Raw genomic sequence first — 20283 nt, 5'->3', positions numbered from 1 at the left:
GATGTTCTTCCTAAACATCATTTTATGGCATTGCTACTAAGATTAACATCTTTCTGAAACACCATTTTAATGGCTACATAGTTCAAGTTATATTTAAGGTTATTTTTGAAATTCTTGTATTTATTCAATGGGCAATAATAAAAACAAACTATTAGACATTTTAATTAAATTACTAAGTGTAATTTAGTTTAGGGATTTATTTCCAAGAGGTAAAGAATTGGCCTATTCTTTCTGTGTACTGAGACAGATTATCTCACACTATATTCATTGTAACAACCTTGTATGCCTTGTAAGTTAATTAGGGAAAAACAACAATTTTATAAAGTCAGGTCAGTGCTTCTGGGACATATGAAAGCATGGAGATGAATACAGAAGGGACAAGGCTTATACCCAAGGTATCTCTGGCCTCTTGAGAAACCTCGTGGGCAGTCTCATAGACTTTAGAAACATAGCACTCTGTAATCCTTCTTGTATGTAGGTGGAAATGCCATAATTTGCATTTTGCTGCTGAAGGTATCACTTCTTGGCAAAGAGATATTAAAATGAGATTTGTAACAATTCACCTCTGAGATATGCAAATTCCCAATGTCCTCAAAATAATAAAAAAGTTTAAAACTGTTCATCTTGAATAAGCTACTTAAAACTTTCACAGACAAACCAGAAGCTTAGGTATAAAAGAAAATCTTTAAATACCTAGCTGTGTTAAACTGACAACTCAATACCAAACCCATAATCTGAACAGTTTCCCTTTGTAACCAATTGGCTTTCTTTTTATAAGATGAGTAGACTACAAACACACTTTCCCATCCAAATTTGGCAAGTCACAGCTGAGCACTTGGGAGGCAGAGAAAAGAGTACTTTGTGAGCTCCAGGCCAACCGGAGCTGCATGGGAATCTGCAAGCCTGGCTGGAGAACAAAACCCTAAGGGCTGAAAGATGGCTCAGATGTTAAAAGTACTTGCAGAGGACCTAAGTTCAGATCCTAGCAGCTACATCCACCTCCAATTCCAGGGGATCAGACCCTTTTCTGGTTTCCATGGGCATCCCTCCCCCACATAATTATAAACATAAATCAAGAGGGGTAAGCATAAAAGGACAGTGTCTCAAACAATCAAAACATACACCCAGCCCCACCCCCTTTAGTTGACTAGAGAGGTAGTGTTCACCACCCAGGATATCGTCCATCCAACCATCCCAGGATTTACTACTTAACATTTTTATTTAATAAAAACTTTAAAGGAGGTAGCAATCCAAAATGACTCTGGTGCACAATTCTTCCAAATTTACTTATGTTCTTTTTTCATTTCTATTAATTATTGTGTCTAACAATAAACTATTTGAAATTTGCTTAAACTCTATATGAATCCAAAATAGAATTGTTAAAATGTTTAAAAGTTTATTAGTTTTGTATTATCTTCACTCATGAAATAGAATGCAAACTTTAAAGAATAAGGAGTTCTCTAAACCTACTGATTATTCTGACAATATAATTTAAAAGACACAAAAAATAAAAGAAATAAAATGCCTCCAGTTATACTCTTACTGTTTTCTTCATAGTATTACTATAGAAATACTTATAAACCACACAACCAGTATATGATAATTAATGCTGCATATACAACAAAATGCAAAATATAGTTAGCAGCATAACTATTTACCCTAAATTATGAAAGGACAAGACGTGAACCTGTAACCCAAGAGCTAAAGAGTAGTCATTACCATGCAGTGTTTAGAAGTGTTAACAGTGTTGAGAAGACACAGGGCATATACCTATATGAATTACAATGATTAACAAACAAAAGATAAAATTAAGTGCACAGAGCAACAGAATCAAAGAAAATGAGCCAGTGATTAAGGGTGTTTAGGCAAAAGCATTCTGTAGGCAGAAGTAAAGTTAGAAAGGTAACTGATAATGCTTGAAGAAAAGATGACCCTGCAAGACAACAATGCAAAGAATGTGAAACTGTCTTGAAAACAAATAGGATCCACAGGTAAGCCTTACACCAGACTATGAAACTATTTCTGGTTTTGATAATCCATCTATCTAGCAAAAGATGGCCTAAAGAATTAAGTTCTGACAAAGTATGTTGACTCAATATGCATAGGGCTCACTAAGGAAGATATATCCAACCTAATCCTTAGGGACAAGTGTGTTCAATGAGCTTCCTATGAGGAAGGGCTTCTTCTAATCGGCTGTCTGTGCACACATACTACTATGATTGAAGATTTGAGTTTACTTACGTACTTACACTGTGCAGGGGAGAGTAGTTCAAAGTTGGGGCACAGTGAAGTAAATGATGAGCCTATCCTTATTCCTACTGTGATAAGGAAGAAAGCAAGTTTCTGAGAGATTCTATGGGATTCCTAGTTGACAGCACAATTAAGTTACATATGACATGGATCTAGCCATTCAATGAGATTTTCCAGCTCTATAGCTATTAATGAAAAACAGAAATTTAAGAGCCAGAGTACCAGCTGAAGGAGAACTATAAAGGTGAATAGGAAAAGATGATTAGTAAAAACAGAGAAAAAAGAACCTGAGGAAAACTAAGCAAAAGAAGCCTCCGAGTATTAAAAAGCAAACTACTACCAAAACGAATGAAAATACAGTACCTATGAAGGAGAGTATGTAAAAGAGGTCAGGGCAATGGAAGGGGAACAGTCTTGTGAGTCCAGACAAAGCAACCCTATTGTACAGCAGGCCACTGTTCAAATGTTCTATACACTGAGGCAATGAGCCAGACTTTAGCAGAACAAAACCAAACTTCCCAATGCCAGACAGCACTCACTGAGACCTTTAATGGATTTACTAAGAATAAAGATAACTGCATAATAGTATGCCACTCTTCTAGATCTGGTTTGCTTCTGCCCTCTGATAGGTGCATTAATGTCAGGCTCTATAAAAGAGCATGGGTTGGGTTGGTAACTAGTGAATATAGCTCCCAGAAAGCTGCCCAAAGCTGTGTAAGCCTCCCTGAATCAGCTCATTTTACACATCACACTGGCCTGGTTGGAGTCATTTTCTAGTCTGGGTACTAGCCTGATTCAGAAGCAGATACTTCCTGTATGTCTCCACAAGAAATACACAATAGGCCTGTAAGTCTATAGTTTGTTAAATGAGGCAGGCACACTTGAGTAAGCTGATGGGGGGCCTGGTTGCCCACCTGGATAGATCAAGAGAAGCAGCTGTGCAGACTGGATGGGCAGTGATATTCAAACAAAGGCCAGGAAGCTCTCATCTCAGTGCAGCACTTCTGCAAACTTCCATGCTGCTAGAAGTAGAAGGCTGGAGAACCTCATGTTGCTGCTGATACTGCCTCTCTAACTTTAGATCTCTGGACAGAATGGTCCTCTGCTACCTTTATAATTTAGTCAGATGGTATTTATTCATGTTTTAAAATAGCAAGGCCCAGTCTTCTGCAGTGGTGGCCCACACCTTTAATTCTAGCACTTGGGAGGCAGAGGCAGAGGCAGAGGCAGAGGCAGAGGCAGAGGCAGAGGCAGAGGCAGAGGCAGAGGCAGAGGCAGAGGCAGAGGCAGAGGCAGAGGCAGAGGCAGAGGCAGAGGCAGAGGCAGAGGCACAGAGGCAGAGGCACAGAGGCGCAGGCAGGAGGACCTATGTAAGATTGAGGCCAGCCTGGACTATAGATTAAATTCCAGGACATCCCAGGGCTATACAGAGAATCCCGTCTCAAAGGAAAAGAAAATAGATGACCTGATAGCAAAACAACATGAAACTAGAGTTAAGAGTTCTCCCTACCTCTGAAACATTCCAGCTAGCTATCACTTTACTGAGTTTTTGTAGGTACAGTCAACCTCTTTATATAAACAGAATAATACAGTAATCCTTTTCTCCAACTTTTTGCAGAACTGTGTCCTTATGTTCAGAGTTGTAGCCTTTTTCTTCATAACCATGCTCGTCTCAGAAATCTCTACCAGTGTAAAAAGGTCCACCATAGCCTTTGCAATTGTGATGACCAATGTTAAATGGAAATTAAAGCATTGGTCATCACAATTGACACAATTAAATCCCAGCTCTGAAAATAGAAAATACTCAAAAAACAAAACAACCCCACACAGCCCGGAAAAAAGATGGAAAGCAGTTAAAGTCCCTAAGTCCATTTTTTGTTTCACCAGCTGCAAAAAAATGACCTAAATTTAAATTTTACTTTAAAATGTAAAGCCATACTTTATTTAAAACATAAAAAAGTCCCGAAATAGCAGCTCAAAGGAACAGGCTGTACTCATAAAACTGACCGAACACAGAAAGTTGCTTTACCCTTTAAATGCTTTTGGAATTATGCATAACCAAGGCATATGTCCAAAAATTACCAACCATAGCAAGGTTTGTGTCCTAATCAAGGTGAGGAGCCTTTGGGTCTCACAACTTCTCTACTAAAATTGACTACAAGGGTGAATGACTCCTATAGCAAAGAGCCCAGGTGACAGGCCCCATTTAAAAACTTAAACACTTTTTTTTTTAATCTCAAGCAAAAGTTTCTTTCCTTGTTTTTCTTTTCTTTTTGTTGTTTTGAGACAGGGTTTCTCTGTATAGACCAAGCTGGCCTTAAATTCACAGAGATCTATCTACCTCTGTCTGCCAAGTGCTAGGATTAAAGACATGCAGTACCACCACCACTAAAGGCTAGATGTGTCTTAGATTTTTTTTTAACTGACTATAGTAATTTGCCACAGGTGTCATGGACTAAAACACAATAAAAAAATCTAAAAAAAAATTCAACATTCTGGCACTATGTACAAATCTAAATTTTAAAATGGATGTTGAGGTCTAAACACTCATATGCAAGACACTACTTCAAGTAAAGCTAGCTGGACTAACTTGCTACTGTATCTCACACAGTTCCAGGAAGGATATATAATAAAAATGGTTCCAAAAAGAAACCACAATCTCATTTTTATACAAGGTTTGGCAACTCTTAATATCCTGTGTTCTCTTCTCTAAGAAAACAGAGAAAGAGGTCACAGTTCATATTCCATGCATCACAGAGAGATGGCACACTCCCCAACCTGTGCACACCACCCCAAGAGACCTGCCTGACTTTGGGCACCATCATTCGGTGCTGCACCATCAATGTGTGGCAGATAGAAGCCATCCTTGTGAAGACCTCCTCACTGGCCGAGTCCCTCCACACCAGGTTCAGCAGGGTGTTGGTTTGCTGCTTCGTATCCAGTTTTCTCAGACACTCTTCAGTAATATATGGGGCTGACACCCTGCCATCCTCCTAAAGACAACAGAAAAATGAGTCTGAGTGAGTGAAGTGCTACTGCAACTTACCTACCTAGCAGTCATCTGTCACTTTATATCTTTCTGAAGAGAAAACACAGGGGCTTACCTAAAAAAATTAGCTACACTCCATTAACCTCCCAATGCAGTCACTAACATACGTCTAATGCCTCTAGAGACACTGTCACCATTAGGCATGCACTCTGTTACCATGGTAATACAGCAACTATGAATCGTCAAGTTTTGCCTATAATTCTGCTTTTTTTTTTTAGCATTTACATCTTTAGAAAAATTCATTCCACATATCAGATCAAAGTTGTACTAAGACAGAAAACCCAGTGAAACAATCTTCTGATGACATTTCTATTTTAGATTATGAGATAGTTAGCAAAACATTCAAAGGCTATGCATAATATATAATAAACTTGGTGTTTGGTGTCTTAATTTCACTAGGTTTGATTTACTGAATAAAAACCTATGGCATGTGGTTGACTAACTTAAGATATATACATATTCCCGATCTATATGCATGAAAAAATAATATAAATCTATGACAGTACTGCTGTATTAGTCAGGGTTCTCTAGAGTCACAGAACTAATGGGTAGTCTCTATGTAGTAAGGGAATTTGTTGATGACTTATAGTTCGTAGACCAACTCCCCAACAATGGTCAGCAGCAGCTGTGAATGGAAGTCTAAGGATCTAGCAGTTGCTCCCTTCCACAAGGCAAGCAGGCCAAGAAGGGAGCGAATCATCTTTTCTCCAATGTCCTTAAGTTGACAACCATGAATAGCCACTACAATCTACCCCTTGTCAACTTGACACAAATATCTCATGTCTACATGAAACAATAATGTCATGAATATGCCTAACACGATATAACTATTCCTCATACTATTGTAAATGCATTTGTAAATTTACAATGGGGCAATGTCTCTTGGGGACACTTCTTTAGTGTCTCAACTTAAATGCCAATTGATGTTAAAGAAATTGGAAGACAAATGTATTTTTAACAAAATAAGACAGAAGCACTCATATCACTTTTTAAATAGCTGAGTAGTACTCCATTGTAAAAATGTACCACATTTTCTGTATCCATTCCTCTGTTGAAGGACATTGGGGTTCTTTCCAGCTTCTGGCTATTATAAATAAGGCTGCTATGAACATAGTGGAGCATGTGTCCTTGTTATATGTTGGAGCACCTTTTGGGTATATGCCCAGGAGTGGTATAACTGGGCCCTCAGGTAGCACTGTGTCCAATTTTCTGAGGAACTGCCAGACTGATTTCCACAGTGGCTGTACCAGTTTATAATCCCAACAATGTAGGAGTGTTCCACTTTCTCCATATCCTTGCCAGCATCTGCTGTCACCCAAGTTTCTGATCTTAGCCATACCGACTGGTGTGAAGTGGAATCCCAGGGTTGTTTTGATTTGCATTTCCCCATGACTAAGGATGTTGAACATTTCTTTTTCCTTTTTTTAAAAAAAGATTTATTTATTTATTTATTATATGTAAGTACACTGTAGTTGTCTTCAGACACTTCAGAAGAGGGCGTCAGATCTCCTTACAGATGGTTGTGAGCCGCCATGAGGTTGCTGGGTTTGAACTCAGGACCTTCGGAAGAGCAGTCAGTGCTCTTAACTGCTGAGCCATCTCTCCAGCCCTGAACATTTCTTTTTAAGATTTATTTATTATATATAAGTACACTATAGCTGTTTTTAGACACCCCAGAGGAGGAGATCTGGTGGTTGTGAGCCACCATGTAGTTGCTGGGATTTGAACTCAGGACCTTTGGAAGTGCAGTTAGTGCTCTTAACCACTGAGCCATCTCTCCAGAACTGAGGTGCTTCTAGGCCATTCAATATTCCTCAGTTGAGAATTCTTTGCTTAGCTCTATGCCCCATTTTTTAAAAAAATATTTATTTATTTTATGTATAGGAGTACACCATAGTTGTCTTCAGATACACCAGAAAAGGGCATCAGATCCCATTACAGATGGTTGTGAACTCAGGACCTCTGGAAAAGCAGTCAGTGCTCTTAACCGCTGAGCCATCTCTCCAGCCTTTTATTTACTTTTTTGGGGGGGGTGGGGGGGTGGGTTTGAGACAGGGTTTCTCTGTTTAGCCCTGGCTATCCTGGAACTCACTTTGTAGACCAGGCTGGCCTCGAACTCAGAAATCCTCCTGCCTCTGCCTCCCGAGTGCTGGAATTAAAGGTGTGCACCACCACATCCAGCTACCCCATTTTTAAAATAGGATTATTTGATTCTCTGCAGTCTAACTTCTTGAGTTCTTTGTATATATTGGATATTAGCCCTGTATTGGATGTAGGACTGGTAAAATTTTTTCCCAATCTCTTGGTTGCCATTTTGTCCTATTGACAGTGTGCTTTGCTTTATAGAAGCTTTGCAACTTTATGAGTTCTCATTTGTCAATTCTTGATCTTACAGCATAAGCCATTAGTGCTCTGTTCAGCAACTTTCCCCCTGTGCCCATGTGTTCGAGGCACTTCCAAACTTTCTCTTCTATTAGTTTCAGTGTATCTGGTTTTGTCCATATAAAGGGGTCCTTGATCCACTTGCACTTGAGCTTTGTACAAGGAGAAAAGAATGGATCGACGTGCATTCTTCTACATGCTGATGGCCAGTTGAACCAGCACCATTTGTTGAAAATGTTGTCTTTTTTCCATTTGATGGTTTAGCTCCTTTGTCAAAGATCAAGTGACCATAGGTGTGTGGGTTCATTTCTGGGTCTTCAGTTCTATTCCACTGATCTACCTGTCTGTCTCTGTACCAATACCATACAGTTTTTATCACTACTGCTCTGTAGTACAACTTGAGATCAGGCAGGGATGGTTTTGTTTTTTATTTTTTCATTTTTCCCCCAAGACGGGTCACTGCTAGGAATGAAACCCAGGACCTGGAGCATGTTAGGCAAGAGAGTATCTACCACTAAACTACCTCCCCAGTCCTACTGCCATCAGGTAGTTCTTTCTGTTTGGTTTATTTTTCAAGATGGAGTTTCTCTGTGTAGCTCTGGCTGTCCTGTTCTTGTAAACCAGGTTGGCCTCAAACTCAAGAGATCTGCCCACCTCTGCCTTGTAAGTGCAAGGATTCTTAGGGGTTGGCCACTAGGCCTGGCCCACCACATAATTCTTAAAAGCCAATAAAATATACTTAAATTCTAAAGAATTAAAAAGTACTCAGGTGAGAGAGGGATATAGCTCAGAGATGAAGCATTTACCTAGCATACCCAAAGCCATGAGTATAATCCCCAATCCCACAAAATAAACAAACAAATTTAAGAATCTAGCGTTAGCAGGCATATGATAGTGCAGACCTTTAATCCCACTTGGGAGACAGCATCAGGGAGATCTCTACGAAGTTTAGAGACAACCAGAACTACACAGTGAAATCCTGTGCCCTTTTGCTAAGCCCCTTAAAAAGTTATGTGTGGGGCCCCATACCTGTTTTTCCAGGTCTTAGGAGTCAGAAATAGGATAAGTCTGTAAGTGCAAGGTCAGCCTGGGATATATATATATATATATATATATATATATATATATATATATATATATATATATATATATGTATAGTGAGTGCAAGGTCAGCCTGGGCTATATAGTGAGTTCTAGGTCAGCTAGAACTACAAACTCAGATCCTGTCTTTAAAAAAAAATTGAAAAGGGGTTGGAGAGAGAAGTCTGTTAAAAGGACTGGCTGCTCTTTCAGAGGACCTGGGTTCAATTCCTAGCACCCACATGATGGTTCACAAATATCTGTAAATTCAGTCCTCAGGGGATAGAACACCTGCTTTTGACCTCTTGAGGGCACTGGTTCCATGTGGTACACAGACAGACATGTAGGCAAAAGAACACATACCAACAAACAAACAAACAAGGCAGCTAAAAAAATCTGGCCCAGAAATGAATGGTTCTTGGCTTATTTATAATTGAACGATTAGTTCTCAACCTAAATGTGATGTGTATAGGAAGAAAGAATAATCTCTAGGACAGGAGAAAGAAATGAGGAATCAAAGTATAAAACTTATAAGAGTCGCCCACCTCACTCCCAGTTATTGTGTACTATGGGGAAGGGAAGACCTAAAGTGAACTATCATTTCCATGTATCTTTTCCCGTACATGGAAACAGTAACAAAACAAGTATTAAAGAGCAGTAAGGCAAGAAACTTATATATGCTTATGTTCCTAAATCTTGGCTTCGGCCTTCTGGAAGAGGTTTCTGTAACAAAGCCTATACCTACATCTTAGCAGATAGGAAACAGACTGTATTCAAGGTTACTTCCTCAGCCTCTCAGAGGGAGCTGATGGTGGTGATGCAATGCTGAGGAAGCTACTTGAGCTGCAAGTACAACATTTACTTCTCTTACTTCCATTGGAAACCTGAGCCACACAGGCTGATTTTGGATTGGAATTAGATTTAGAAATATGGTTTTAAAGGGTCAGGGGCCAAGCAGTCGAGTTTAACAGGCTGCTTGCTCCCCTGGCTGCAGAACTAAGACTGAGAAGCTACAAGAGTACATCTAGTACAGTGGCTTACAGGGCTGTTGGGTTGGTCAGTCTCCTCGTTATCGTCCTCAGAGTCACTGGTGGAATCAGGACAGCCTGTACCAGTGGGTGAAGCAGGTAGCTGAGAGAGGAAGGTCTGAAGCACTCGCAGATAAACCAGTAGACCATCCTCAGAGAGTGCTCCTTTGAAAGACAATCAGCATGTTACTTCAGACAGTTTGGCATCACTTTCTTCATCCAGAAAACAGGCCTTACTGTTTTAATCATATTCAAACTGCTGCACATTATGCAATGTATTTTACTTTTGTCTCCAGGAACCTAAGACGCAAAGCACTAGCAGGACCTCTGCTCACTCCTATAAGCTCCTTCTGGAAAACACCCACTGATTTCTTGCTAGAAGTTACTGAAGGCTTAAAAAAACCTAAAGGTGGGGCTACTACCTAGACAGTTAAAGTGATGCACATGCTAGACTTTAAATTTTAAGGTGAACCCCAGCTTCTATGGAAAGGTGATCAGAAGGGCTACTAAAACTAGAACAAGGTTCTGAGCCCTGTGCAAGTGTTTAAGCCCCACAGACCCCCCTCAGATCTTGACTAGTATATCCTCACTGCTAGTTGTCAGTTGTAATATAATTTAGCTCAACATGCTTCTCAGACTCAGATAGTTTACTAACTAACCTACGAGGTTGAAGGAAGGGATTGTAGGAACCCCAATTTTTATTACTTGGTCAGAATCACAGGTAACAACTCATTTTGTGCATCAAAGTCTAAAGTGCAGGCAGTTTCATGAGACTCCGCCTAAACTTTTCGTATGTGTCCCTCTCTCTAAGCAGCCTCAGCAACCAAACTTCTGAGGGCTGAGGGATAACCCACATCTTGCATCATGGTCACAGAAATGTGTCATATAAACTAGAAAAACACCCTGAATTTTCAAGAGTTCTACCAATTTGTGAAATTCTTGCTGAAATGACTCATCTGCTCAGCTGCCTTTATAGGAGTTAGGAGAGATACATCTTATATTTCATACCTAAATAATTCTCGCCAACAGTTAAAACAAAATAGAAGAGCCATGGCACTCCACTACACCGTTTTGAACTTTGACTCTCAAGTAACAACAATGCATTGAGAAAGGGCTCATAAGGGAACACAGTTTGTGCATCTGCAAAGGCCGGAATGACGAAATGAAAAATTTGATCGGTAAAAGGTGCTCCCAGAAACTCCTCTGTGAAGGCTGAGAAAACTTGATGCCTGGAAAAGAAAAGGGATTTCAAGAAAATCAACATATTCTACCCATCAAATCAATCACAGGTAAAAAAATCATTTCCCCATATGTCTTTCTAAGTAAATCACCTATATTCTAAATCAATAAAGCGAATCATCCAGTAGAGGCTAGAATTTGATTTATATCTTCTCTATTAAGATCATTTTTTCCCCATGACAGGTTCTAAAGAACAGGAAATAAATAACCAGATCATCAGAATTAAAATGTATGTCAGGCACAGGTAAGACAGAGGAAAGTATACTACATACTGTGAGCCATGACATACTAATAAAACATCTGACTGCCCAGTAATTGTTCACCCACCTTGAGGCTTCAGGACAGGAGCTATACGTAAAGTGCAATGGTTTTAGGACATTCTCCAGCAAAATTTTTGCTATAGGAACTCGAGATAAATCAGAATATTCAATACTTGATGGAAGCTTGCTATTAATCAACAAGTAGAGAGATCTATAATATCCTAAAAGAAAGTGGAAATTGTCTTTATTACAATAGAGAAATACTTAAAAAATTTAAGCACATTTATTTTGGGAGGTCTAGGGAACAATGTAGAAAGAGTCTGTTCTTCTGCCTTGTTGAACCCAGAAATTGAATTCAGATCATCAAGTTTTTGGCAGAAAGTACCTTTATTCACTGAGCTACCTCAACTGTTAGCATCAATTTTAAATGTCTTTATAAGGTTAGATGGGTAAAAAGAGGAGGAAGGGACTGTCTCATTTTGTAGTTCAGTCTGGAATCAAACTCACAACATCCTCCTCCTTCAGTCTCCCGAGTGCTATGATGACAGGGGTGAACCACCGCATCCAGCCACACTTATTTTGCTGAGATCTGAATAACACATAAACTCCCACGTTCACTGCTCAGTTAACTACTAAAAGTGAATTAACTGTACTTTTTCTTTTTTTCTTTTTTAGTTTTAAGATTAACTTATTTTATGTATATGAGTACACTGTAGCTGTCTTTAGACACACTAGAAGAGGGCATCAGATCCCATTACAGATGGTTGTGAGCCACAATGTGCTTGCTGGGAATTGAACTCAGGACCTCTGGAAGAACAGTCAGTGCTCTTAACCACCGAGACATCTTTCCAGACCTTAACTGTACTTCTTAATGTCTGGGTGGCTATCGTAAGACTGTCTCAAAAATCAAAACAGAAAAGAGAATGGTTCAGAGCCACTCCAATCCTGCCTGGTACACACTGATCACCAGTGGAATCACAAGCAGGCCTGGGGAGGGGTCAGTTTTACTATGAAACTGAACTAATCTTTATGAAAAATGGTGTAAAACTTTGTGTATATTAAGCACAGTAGTGCAGGGCATGTCTACAGTGCTGTATCAGAGTACACAGTATCACTGAGTATGAAGCTCAAATGTACAGAACAGTAACACCATACAGTAATTTTTAAAAACAACTGAAAAGAAGCTATGCCACTACACACAATAGAAGGGGCAGTTTTGGTGGAAGATTTTTTAAATCATTTTTTATTTTTAGAAATATTTCAAAGAAGGCACAGCTCATGGTTATCCTCCTAATAGTTTTAGAAAACAGGAAAAGTAAAATTCCCACTAAATGCTTATCCTGAACTGGACATATATCAGTTCATTCAAGCTCACTGCCATGTTCAATCTATTTCCTAGAAAACCAAACTCTATAAATTTCACTATAGTTTTTACTGTATCAGTACTTTCCTGGAATTTGCAATAAGCCAAGTTTTGGATTGTTTATATTTACTAAGCTAAGCAAACAGTAAAAATGTGTAGTTTTAATCTATATCAGCTAGAGTGTATATATATCAAAGCAAACTTTATCATACCTTTTAAAGTAACTCTTGACTTCTAAGAACAAACAAGCAGCTCCTTTTAGGATGAGCCAGATGAACGTGTGTGTTTTTATAAAACAAAGAATAATTAAGTAGACAGTGAAAAGGCTTCTGCATTTCCAGAGGCTGCTGTCACTCACAGGCACACAGCTTCTATTCTGATGATTGTAGTGTCTTGATCAGAGCAGTACCATTCCTCAAGAGCACACAAACCTGGCCATGCCACAATGATGCCCACCTCCACAGGTCTGCCTCCCCACTTACCACTGTGAACCATGTAGTGCAAAATTTGTTCAATCACTGACACCACATAGCTAGAATCTTGTAAAACAGGCAAGTATGTATTCTCAGATGTAAACACCTCAAGCATTCGCATTGGAAGTGCAACATTCAGACTGTCATCACTACAGTTTTGCAGCAACCTGTAAAACCAAATTCAAACACTTACTAGAAAGCCAGGGTTGGCAGTTTCCCTGACTCCTCCAGGATGAGAGTGTGAGCCATTGCGCCACTGCCAGGGTCTCTGAAAATAGGCAGGGCTCAAGAAACTATGTTCATGATTTCTCCTTAATTAAGCAGTTCTTCCTTCTGTCAACATCATGATTAATTCCTCAAGACCAGGTAAGATTTTTTTTTTTCCCCAACTGCTACATTCAATCTGTTCATTCTATTTTTCTCTGTGGATGATCCTGCCACTCCACACTCCACTGCTACATCAGACTAAGGGTACCAATGAGGGAAAAATTAATACCTGAGACAGCTCTAAACCAGCTCCTAGGAGCAGAGCCATGGCTCCCACCAAGTACTAAACAGTACTTGCAAGTATTAAACAAGTACAAAGCAAAGGTTTCACTCAGGAAGAGAAAGCAGACACAAATCAATTCAGCCCTATCAAGGCTGACGTTATCCTATTCATTTAAATGGCTCTACTGAAAACTCACATGTATTTTCAACTCTGCTTCAGCAGAACCCTAGGCCTCACTACTGCCTGCTCTGATTCTCCTGTAGCCCCTGCCTTTCAGATTCACCCCCACTACACTGCAGTGGAGGAAGTGTGGAGGGTGCAGTTCTGGGTGCAGAGAGAAATGGCTCTCTGTAATTACAGAGTCTGTCTGTGTCTAATGCAGGAACCTGAGAAAGGACTGAGCACTTCACCCGGTGCCCAGTGCTGAGACGCTCCTGGGCCCATCAACCCAGGGGCCTGGCCTCTCTGCATTGAGGCAACAACAATCTTTATCATTTTCACAGATTAATCATAATATTGCTGTTTGTAGAACCATCCTTTTTTCTCGAACTGCATGTGGAAGTATCTGGGGACTAAAGCACATAGTGGTGCACACCTTTATTAACTTTAGGGCCACCCTGATCTATATAGTCAGTCTCAAAAAAAACAAGCCAACGAAAAAGAACTGCTGACTTAAGACAATAGGCAATGAGCACCTGGTACAACATTTTTTTTCTACTTTTATATTGACAATTTTAGGAAAAAATTTCCTTTGACTCCCTACTTGTTCATACAAAGGCAAGATGCTTAAAAATCTGCAATGGCTCTGACCTCTGATCTCCTCACCACCACCTTCCCATTAGGCTACCTCATATCTGCTCTTACCTTTTTTAATCTCCCCAGTACTTACTAACATCTACATCTTCCTACAAAGGTATCTACACTGTACTAAGGCAGGAAAGACTGATTAAGATTCAAGGCCAGCCTGGGCTGAAACAAACAAACAAACAAACAAACAAACCAAACAGAAAACCATAGGCTAGAGGACAGCTCGTAGGAAAACTGATTTGGGGCTGGAGAGATGACTCAGTGGGTATTAGTGCTGGCTGCTCTTCCAGAAGACTGGGGTTCAGTTCCAAGTATACACATGATAGCTCACCTCTATAAGTAAGCCCAGTTACAAGAGATCTTATATCCTTTTCTGGTCTTTGTGTACACCAGGGATGTGTGTATGTGTATGTATGTGTGGTATACACATCAAAACACCCATACACATAAACAAACAAACAAACAAAAACCCTGCTTCCTAAAGCATGTAAGCCCTAAAGATATCTCACACATTCTCTAAATTTCCAACTATGACACAACTTACCTGCAACAGAGGCTCATCAACCTCTTTATTTGAAATAAGCATGTCAGTCTCTCTGATCCATCCAATTGCTTGACAAACAGAGAGCTGTGTTTAATTAAGTTCTGATAAAGCCATATCTGTAAGAGTACAACATAAAAATACCATTTAATCTATAAACATTTCCTTGCTTAGTCAGATAATACTAAAAATGTATTTACATAGTTTCCACATTAAATCTAATCGAAACTTGATAAGGAAAACAAGTTCTCTAAGTCAAGATATTCTTAGCAAGACATCAATATTAATTTGCATTATTATGTTAGTCTCTAAACAAAGAATACATAATGCTCACTCTACTTAAAACAATAATTTACATGCAAAAGGAAGTAATCTACCAGAAGAACACTTGAAAAATACAGAACTAATCTGAAGTTGCCTAAACTCCTGCCCTTCCTGTGTGCAGGCCTGCAGTTTCTTTCAGCATCCTTTCTTTTGGTTTTCTTTCTCTAACTCCATGTATAACTTTTTTGGGTTTTGTTGTGTTTTTATTATACACACAGATTTTCTAAAGGGAAATTTGTCCCACATACTCCTCATGAGAAAGCAATCAATCACATGGCTTCAGTCCAAGGACAATCACATAACTGAGTTGGTCTGAGGTGTCCACTCTTTTAGAGACAATTACTGCCCTGTGAGTTCAGTAAGTAGAATGTCAGATTCTGACAATGTGTTTACAAGGCTTGCCTGTAAACAGTGCTCACGTGGCTACCACAAATGATTCTGAAAACTCTTATATATATATAGTGCTGGGATCACAGGCATTCATCATCACATCTGGTTAAAACTTGCTTTTCTTTTATGAACTGTGTTTTGACAACATTTTCCTCTACTCAGGATTTGCTTTACATGTGCCTGGGGTTTCCCAGCCAGCTTCTAAAGCAGATCTGACCACATCACAGAATAGCCCTCATACACAAAGGTACTCTGGAGAAATTCCCAACACCTTCACGTTTTCTGCTCCTTGGCAATCTGTTTACTTGTTTGTTTGTTTGTTTTTATCAAACTAATAATAAAATTTATTTTAAAATATACAACTCAATATTAACTTTTTTTGTTTTGTTTTGTTTTTTCGAGACAGGGTTTCTCTGTATAGTCTTGGTTGTCCTGGAACTCACTTTGTAGACGAGGCTGGCCTTGTCTGCCTGCCTCTGCCTCCTGAGTACTGGGATTAAAGACGTGTGCCACCACGCCTGGCTAACATTTTTTTAAGTCATAAAATAATTTATAATAGATAAATGCCTCTTAAATATACACAATGTCTTCTGAAGCTAAAAGTAATATGCACTCAACCAGTTTTTAAAATCTAATTGGAATATTTAACATAATAGAAGTAGAAAAAAATCTCTTATGACGTCCTTTATGAAAAGAAAACGTTCCATCTCCAAGGGAGAATACACAGTGTAACTGTGGCTTTATAGAATGAATTGGGTAGTGTTCTTTCTGTTTCTATTTTGTGGAATAGTTTGAAGAGTATTGGTATTAGGTCTTCTTTGAAGGTCTGATAGAACTCTGCACTAAATACATTTGGTCCTGGGGCTTTTGTTGGCTGGGAGACTTTTAATGACTGCTTCTATTTTTTTTTTTAAAGCAGTTATAGAACTGTTTAGATGGTTTATCTGATTCGGATTTAACTTAGGTATTTGGTATCTGTCTAAAAAACTGTCCACTTCATCCAGATTTTCCAGTTTTGTTGAATATAGGCTTTTGTAGTAGGATCTGATGATTTTTTAAATTTCCTCAGTTAATTTTGTTATATCTCCCTTTGCATTTCTGATTTTGTTAATTTGGATACTGTCTCTGTGCCCTCTGGTTAGTCTGGCTAAGGGTTCATCTATCTTGTCGATTTTTCTCAAAGAACCAGCTCCTGGTTTGGTTGATTCTTTGTACAGTTCTGTTTCTACTTGGCTGATTTTAGCTCTGTGTTTATTTCCTGCTGTCTATTCTTCTTGGGTGTATTTGCTTCTTTTCGTTCTAGACCTTTCAGGTGTGCTGTTAAGCTCCTAGTGTATGCTCTCTCTAGGTTCTTTTTGGAGGCATTCAGAGCTGAGTTTTCCTCTTAGCACTACTTTCATTGTATCCCATAACTTTGTGTATGTTGTGGCTTCATTTTCATTAAACTCTAAAAAGTCTTTAATTTCTTTATTTCTTCCTTGATCAAATTATCATTGAGTAGGGCACTGTTCAGCTTTTATGTATATGTGAGGTTTCTGTTGCTTTTATTGCTATTGAAGACCAGCCTTATTTCATAGTGATCTGATAGGATGCATGAGATTATTTCAATCTTCTTGTATCTGTTGAGGCCTGTCTTATGGTCAGTTTTGGAGAAGGTACCATGCGGTGCTGAAGGTATATTCTTTTGTTTTAGGATGAAATGTTCTATAGATTTCTGTTAAATCCATTTGGTCCATTAACTTCTGTTAGTTTCACTGTGTCTCTGTTTAGTTTGTGTTACCGTGATGTACTGGCTAGTTTTATGTCAACTTGACACAGCTGGAGTTATCAAAGAGAAAGGAGCTTCAGTTGGGGAAATGCCTTCATGATATCCAGCTGTAAGGCATTTTCTCAATAGGTGATCATGGGGGGAGGTCCCCTTGTGGGTGGGACCATCTCTGGGCTGGTAGTCTTGGTTCTATAAGAGAGCAGGCTGAGCAAGCCAGGGAAAGCAAGCCAGTAAAGAACATCCCTCCATGGCCTCTGCATCAGCTCCTGCTCCCTGACCTGCTTGAGTTCCAGTCCTGACTTCTTTCAGCAATGAACAGCAATGTAGAAATGTAAGCTGAATAAACCCTTTCCTCCCCAACTGCTTCTTGGTCATGATGTTTGTGCAGGAATAGAAACCCTGACTAAGACACATGATCTGTCCATTGATGAGAGCGGAGTGTTAAATTCTCCCACTTTTACTGTGTGAGGTGCAATGTGTGCCTTGAACTTTAGTAAGGTTTCTTTCTTTATTTATTTATTTCTCTTTTTTTGGAGACAGGGTTTCTCTGTGTAGCCCTTGCTGTCCTTGAGCTCAGAAATCCGCCTGCCTCTGCCTCCCAAGGGCTGGGATCAAAGGCGTGCGCCACCAAGGCCCTGCAAGGTTTCTTTTATGAATGTGGCTGCCCTTGCATTAGGAGCATAGATGTTAAGAATGAGTTCTTCTTGGTGATTTTTCCTTTGATGAATATGAAGTGTCTTTCCTTATCTTTTTTGATAATTTTTGGCTGAAAGTTGATTTTACTCGATATTAGAATGGCTACTCCAGCTTGTTTCCTGGGACCACTTGCTTGGAAAATTGATTTCCAGCCCGTTACTCTGAGGTTGTGTCTGTCTTTGTCACTGAGGTGTGTTTCCTCTATGCAGCAAAATGCTGGGTCCTGATTATATATTCAGTCTATTATTCTATGTCTTTTTATTGGGGGAATTGAGTCCATCGATGTTAAGAGATATTAAGGGACAGTAATTGTTGCTTCCTGCCACTTCTGATGTTATTTTTATGTTTGTGTGGCTATCTTCTTTTGAGTTTATTGAAAGATTATTTTCTTGCTTTTTCTAGAGTGTAGTTTCTACCCTTGTATTTGCGTTTTCCATCTATTATCCCTTGTAGTGCTGGATTTGTGGAAAGATACTATGTAAATTTGTTTTTGTCATGGAATATTTTGTTTCTCCATCTATGGTAATTGAGAATTTTGCTGGGTATAGTAGTCTGGGTTGGCATTTGTGTTCTCTTAGGGTCTGTATAACATTTACCCAGGATCTTCTAGCTTTCATAGTCTGTGGTGAAAAGTCTGGTGTAATTCTGATAGGTTTGCATCATATGTTACTTGACCTTTTTCCCTTACTGCTTTTAATATTCTTTCTTTGTTTTGTGCATTTGGTGTTTTGACTTTTATGTGACCGGAGGAATTTCTTTAATGGTCCAATCTATTTGGAGTTCTGTAGGCCTCTTGTATGTTTACGGGCATCTCTTTCTTTAGGTTAGGTAAGTTTTTTTTTTTCTATAATTTTGTTGAAGATATTTACAGGCCCTTTAAGTTGGAAATCTTCACACTCTTCTATACCTATTATCCTTAGGTTTGGTCTTCTCATTGTGTCCTGGATTTCCTGGATGTTTTGGGTTAGGAGCTTTTTGTATTTTCTTTGACTATGGTATCTTCTGCACCTGAGATTCTCTCTTTTATCTCTTATATTCTGTTGGTGATGCTTGTATCTATGACTCCTAATCTCTTTCCTAGGTTTTTGATCTCCAGGGTTGTCTCTCTTTGTTATTTCTTTATTATTTCTATTTCCATTTTTAGATCCTGGAAGGTTTTGTTCAACTCCTTCACCTGTTTGGTTGTGTTTTCCTATAATTCTTTAAGGGATTTTTGTGTTTCCTCTTTAAGGGCCTCTAGCTGTTTACCTGTGTTCTCCTGCATTTCTTTAAGAGGATTATTTATGTCCTTCTTAAAATCCTTTATCATCATGATGAGATGAGATTTCAAATCAGAGTCTTATGTTTCTGGTGTGTTGGGGTATCCAAGGGATTGCTGTGATTGGAGAACTGGTTTCTGATGATTCCAAGTAGCCTTGTTTTCTATTGGTTATGTTCTTGCCCTTGCCTCTTGCCATCTCGTTATCTCTGTTGTTAGCTGGTCTTGCTGTCTGTTGACTGTGACTTGTCCCTCCTGTAAGCCTAAGTGTCAGTACTCCTGGGAGACCAGTTCTCTCTGGGAGGAATTTGGGTATGGAGAGCTGTGGCACAGGGTCAGCTCCGGGTGCAGAAGGATCCTGTCCCTGGCTGTTCCTCGGTTCCTGTGTACTAACTGCTCTGGGCGGGTCTCTCTTGGGCCAGGAATTTGAGCAGAAGTGGTGGTCTTACCTGTGCTCACAGGTGTGTTGGCACTCCTGGGAGACAAGGTCTCTCCTGACGGTATTTGGGTATAGAGCGCTGTGGCACAGGATCAGCTCCGGGCAAGATGGAAACTGGCTTGGCAGTCTTTCTATGGCCTGCTACTATGCCTTTTATTCTTCTTCTCCTGGACTTCACACAGGAGTTCAGATAGCTGCCCAGAAGCAAAGTCTTGAATAGTGGGTATATTAACTGACATTTACCTTTCCCTTTTCTCTTTTTAAATATTTATTTATTTCATGTGCATGGTTTTTCTGTATGTGTCTCTGCGCCTGAAGCCCTTGGATCCCTGGGACCAGAGTTAGACACTGTTGAGGCAACATGGCTGCTGGGAATCGAATTATGGTTCTCTGGAAGAACATTCAATACTCTCAACCACTGAGCCATCTCTCCAGCCCCTGTTGTA

The 20283-nt window shown here is 39.4% G+C and overlaps 1 protein-coding gene across 1 annotated transcript in view; it reads right to left on the bottom strand.

Moving 5' to 3' along the window:
• Positions 1-20283, bottom strand: part of Ube3c (ubiquitin protein ligase E3C) — a 106836-nt gene that overhangs the window by 63928 nt on the left and 22625 nt on the right. The window contains exons 5-10 of the mRNA NM_133907.3: positions 14966-15081; positions 13134-13291; positions 11356-11509; positions 10798-11018; positions 9803-9954; positions 5056-5243 (exon numbers count right to left, since the gene is read on the bottom strand). Coding sequence (NP_598668.1) covers positions 5056-5243; positions 9803-9954; positions 10798-11018; positions 11356-11509; positions 13134-13291; positions 14966-15081 — 989 coding nt within the window. The remainder of the gene's footprint in view (positions 1-5055; positions 5244-9802; positions 9955-10797; positions 11019-11355; positions 11510-13133; positions 13292-14965; positions 15082-20283) is intronic.

The sequence above is a fragment of the Mus musculus genome, chromosome 5 (assembly GCF_000001635.26).
Source record: "Mus musculus strain C57BL/6J chromosome 5, GRCm38.p6 C57BL/6J".
In the NCBI taxonomy this organism is placed as follows: domain Eukaryota; kingdom Metazoa; phylum Chordata; class Mammalia; order Rodentia; family Muridae; genus Mus; species Mus musculus.
The sequence above is the reverse complement of the archived record's forward strand: the minus strand, read 5'-3'. Positions and strand labels throughout refer to the sequence as shown.